This window comes from Otolemur garnettii, unplaced genomic scaffold, assembly GCF_000181295.1.
Source record: "Otolemur garnettii isolate 467f Iridium unplaced genomic scaffold, OtoGar3 scaffold00142, whole genome shotgun sequence".
Taxonomy (NCBI): Eukaryota; Metazoa; Chordata; class Mammalia; order Primates; family Galagidae; genus Otolemur; species Otolemur garnettii.
In genome coordinates this window covers 1,563,376-1,568,316 of record NW_003852537.1, presented here as the reverse complement: position 1 = coordinate 1,568,316, position 4,941 = coordinate 1,563,376, and the positions used below count along the sequence as shown (strand labels likewise).

The window sequence follows — 4,941 nt, the reverse complement described above, 5'->3', positions numbered from 1 at the left end:
GCTGGGCGTTGTGGTGGGTGCTTGTAGTCCCAGCTACTTGGGAGGCTGAGGCAGGAGAATCGCCTAAGCCCAGGAGTTGGAGGTTGCTGTGAGCTTACCGAGGGGAATAAAGTGAGACTCTGTCTCTAAAAAAAAGTATATATTTTTTAAAAAAGAAAAAACTGTATTAAAATTGTAATACTCAATAAATACTAGCAACAAAAGATCAATAGTCACATTTGACTTATGCAATTACAAGAGGAACTCAATATATATATATATATATATATATATAAAATACATAGGTAATATCTCCTATAATGTGTATACATTTTTTTGGCACCCCATATCACATATCTAGTGGGTATAGGCTTGGATCCTGCTAAATATCCTACAAGGCACAGGACAACCCCCTCCTATAACAAAGAAGCATCTAGCCCAAATGTCAATAGTGAGTGCTGAGGTTGATTTAAACATGACCAAATATGAAATAGTCATTTTTGGACAGGCACAGTGGCTCATGCCTGTAATCCTAGTACTCTGAAAGGCCAAGGCGGGTGGATTGCCTGAGCTCACGGGTTTGAGACCAGCCTGAGCCAGATCGAGAGCCATACTTCATCTCTAAAAATTGGTGGAGTGTTGTGGCAGGTGCCTGCAGTCCCAGCTACTTCGAAGGCTGAGGCAAGAGAATTGCTTGAGCCCAAGAATTTGAGGTTACTGTGAGCTGTGACACCATGGCATTCTACCCAGGCTGACAAAGTGAGACTCCGTCTCAAAAAAAAGAAAAAAGAAATAGCCATTTTTACTTGGAAAATATTTTAAGATTCACTTTTCACAGTGACAATGATTGTGAGTTTTATCTCACAAACAGCATATCCAAATTATATTTCAACAGTAATAATAAAGAATTTTTCAGAAAACAACTCTATTTTTCCAAGCACTCTCCTGAAGAGCCTTACATACTTTTATATTTTAATATCTGCAAAGCCAAAAAATAGTAGGACTGTAAATAGATACACAGGGGCTGGGCACTGTGGCTCACACCTGTAATCCCAGTACATTGGGAGGCTGAGGTAAGAGGAATGCTTGAGGCCAGTTCGAGACCAGCCTGGGCAATGTAATCAGACTCCTACTTCGTGAAAAATTAAAAAAAAAACTAGCCAGGTGGGGTGGTGCATGTCTCTTGTCCCACCCAGAAGGCTGATGCTGAGGATCGCTTAAGTCCAGGAGTTTGAGGTTGCAGCAGGCTATGACTGTGCCACTACCCAACCTGGATGACATAGGAAGAAAGACCGTCTCTAAAAAAAAAAAAAAAAATTTAAAAAGTTTATAAAATAAAAGTTATACTAAATTAAGGTCAATTATTATTAAAAGAGAAGAAATTAATAGATTTAATGTATCCTAAGTGTACAGTGTTTATTATAACACCTACAGTGGTATATACTAGTGTCCTAGGCCTTCGCATTCACTCACAACTCACCTAGAGCAACGTCTAGCCCTTTCAGCTCCATTCATGGTAAACTGCTCTATACAGGTGTACCATTTAACATTTTTTATCTTTTATATCATATTTTTACTGTTCTTTTTCTGTGTTTAGACATGTTTAGATACACAAATAATTACCCTTGTGTTACAGTTGCTTATAATATTCCATATGGTAACATGCCGTGCAGGTTTGCAGCCTAGGAGCAACAAGAGTTGTACACCAACTCTAAGGTGTACAATAGGCTATATGCCATCTAGGTTTGTGTGAGTGTACTCTATGATCTCTGCACAATGACAAAATTACTTAATGACACATTTATCAGAATGTATTCCTGTCATTAAGTGGCAAATGTCTGTACCAGGGATCCTCAGAGTTCAGGACTGGAAAACCGATAGCTGGGTGATAAAGTCAATCTACTGCTTATCTTAATGACATTCCTCTCTTCCCACCTTTAAAATCAAGTTGGAGAACTGTGAACAGTGTTTAATGGTGTTGATACCTACACAATAAAATGTCACTTGAATTTTTTGTTTTTCATGGAGGAGTGATACATTATGTGCTGAAGTATGAAAGTTCATCAATGAAAAGCCTGAAAGATTGACATGCAGCAATGAAACAAGATCATACATATCTGCTAATGTCTTGACATCATATTCTAAATAAGGGATTCTCTCACTTGCTGTACAGTATTTTTTTTTTTTTTAAAAGATAGAGTCTCACTTTGTCGCCCTTGGTAGAATGCCAGGGTGTCATAGCTCACAGCAACCTCAAACTCTTGGGCTCAAGTGATTCTCTTGCCTCAGCCTCCCAAGTAGCTGGGACTACAGGTGCCTGCCACAATGCCTGGCTAGTTTTAGAGATAGGGTATAGCTCTTGCTCAGGCTAGTTCAGGCAATCCACCCATCTGAGCCTTCCAGAGCCCTGGGATTACAGGTGTGAGCCACTGCACTCAGCCTTGCACAGTAGGTTTTTGATGAACAAAATTATTTAGGTTTTTGATGAACAAAATTATTTAGCTTTTGCTTGTTTGATCCAGTAGCAACTATAAGTGATAAGAAACAAAAAGTACATAATTAGGTATACTTGCTGTCTCTCAGTGAAACAAGGCTCATTTAAAGTTCAACACTATTCTATTAATTATATTGACTCTTCTTTGGTGAAAGCTCACCAGTGCTGCGCTGCACAGAACACCGGATAAATTGAAAAATAAAAAAGGACAACCATTATCAATGTGGGAGGAAGGGGTCGCCAAACTGTTAGAAAGCAAAAAAAGATCTTCACATTCAAAACGGTGGGGAACTGCTGTTCTAAAAATTGGCTATAAGCCCACTTTCCATGATGACACCTGTCTTCCCCAAATAGTCAAGGCAAAGAGTGTGCCTTACAATGGATTAACAGTAATCTGTGTTGAGTTTTTGCAGACACGTCATTATAATATAAAATAACCACGTCGTTTTCTGGATAGATTCGTCACTGTTCCCTGTGGAAAGGAAAGTTCACGAACATCCTAAAGTTCAAACAAAGTGTAATACGGAAGGAAAGTAGACGTGTGTCAGAGCATCCACAGTTCCAGCACCCCGAACAGGCCTTTCACTTCTCACCTGGGGCGAGGTCCCATCAAGCGCTCTCTGAAGAGCCCGCACGGCGGCTATAGCCTCCTCCCCACTTTCCGGGCAGTGCTCCCGCACCCAAGACTGCAGCTCCTCGGGCAGGATGGTCAGGAACTGCTCCAGCACCAGTAGCTCCAGAATCTGCTCTTTCGAGTGCACCTCAGGCCTCAGCCACTGACCACAAAGTTCTCGGAGCCGGCTCAGCGCCTCTTCTGGTCCAGCCACCTCTTGGTAACGCAACTGCCTAAAACGCCGTCGAGAAGCTTCAGGACCCTCCCAGGCCACGGGCTGGTCGGACTCTCCACCTCCGGTTGAGTCTTCCTCCACTTTCACGGTCAAAAGTCCGTCACACAGGGGCGATCCGGCGTCCCTGGACCTCCCAGCCATTACCCAGGCTGCTGCCTCGGCGTCACTACAGCGCCTCTGGGCGGTTAGAGTAGAACGCATGTTTCTCCAGCATTTGCTGACCTCGGACGCACGCTATTAGAAGAAAAAAGAGCAAACCTAAGGCCCTGATCCATTTTCCCCAAAGCTGGGGCGCACCACCGTTCGTGGCTCAACCACCCAGCCTTGATGCGCCGGGTCTCTCTCCCCGACCTCCCCTTTTCCACAACTATACGCTTTAATGCTGCGACAGAAAGTAAAATCCCTAGCCGGAAGGCGTCACCGATTCCCGTCCCGGACACTTCCGGGGCCTGTCTAGGCGCCGCAAGGAGATGCATCTCTGTGCTTTCCCGTCTTTGCTTGGCTTAGGGTAGCGGGACCCACTGCTGCTTGTCGCGCAAAAAAATAATAGGTTTCCGAGTCAGTGCCCGAGCGCGCAGGAAACCTTTAGGGTTGGGGCAGGAATGGTGAAAAAAAAATTTTTTTTTTTGAGACAGAGCCTCAAATTGTCGCCCTGGGTAGAGTGCCATGGCATCACAGCTTACAGCAACCTCCAACTCCTGGTCTTAATGCGATTCTCTTGCCTCAGCCTCCCAAGTAGCTGGAACTACAGGCGCCCGCCACAACGCCCGGCTATTTTTCGGTTGTAGTTGTCATTGTCGTTTGGCAGGCCCGGGCTGGATTCAAACCTGCCAGCTCTGGTGTATGTGGCTGGCGCCATAGCTGCTTGAGCTACAGGCGCCAAGCCTGGAAAAAAAAAATTCTTTTTTAAACCAAGTCCTCCTAACAAAGATGAAGAAATTGAGGCTCAAAGAAGTTGACGTGAAAACTTTCTAGAGTTGTTGGAAATTAGTCTGCACTGCTGGCATAACTTGGGCAGAGAGGAGATAAAGTGCCACTACATGTTTGTACTTAACCTCTCTAGATGTCCTTGGGCTCTTTAGGGTACTTAAATCAAATCAGATACATGTATACACACATATAGATGGATATCTGAAAAAATATATATATAGTGGAAAAAATTCCTCATGACTTTGACAAGAATACAGCCAATATCTTGTATTTTGTTTGATCAATTTCACTAAGAATTTGTCCTACAGTAGGGGCACCTGTCTAAAATGACATATACGCAATGATATTTACATAGTGGAGCACTGCTTTAGGAAGAAATGGAAATAACCTCAGTCTCCTCCAGTAAGGATTAAATAAAGTACACTGTATTTGAACAATGCTATACTATACTACTCAGTAAGCAGATTGAGAAAACTATTGATAGGGAATAATCTCTAAGATTTATTAAATAAAAACAGGTGGAGAAAGGCTAAAAATTGTGTGATCATTTACACATAAAACATAACACTTGCTTGAATATTCATGTACTATATCTTGGTAAAAACATAAAAAACTAGTTATCTTGGCTACCTCTAGGGAGAAAAATGGATGCAGAAATGCAATTCTTTACTCTGTATACCCTTTTTAATT

The 4,941-nt window shown here is 42.5% G+C and overlaps 1 protein-coding gene across 1 annotated transcript in view; it reads right to left on the bottom strand.

Moving 5' to 3' along the window:
* ZNF394 (zinc finger protein 394) overlaps positions 1-4,941 on the bottom strand; it is a 17,641-nt gene that overhangs the window by 11,453 nt on the left and 1,247 nt on the right. Inside the window, exon 2 of the mRNA XM_003798922.3 lies at positions 3,067-3,555. Within this exon, the coding sequence (XP_003798970.1) occupies positions 3,067-3,522 (456 nt within the window). The 5' untranslated portion in view covers positions 3,523-3,555. The remainder of the gene's footprint in view (positions 1-3,066; positions 3,556-4,941) is intronic.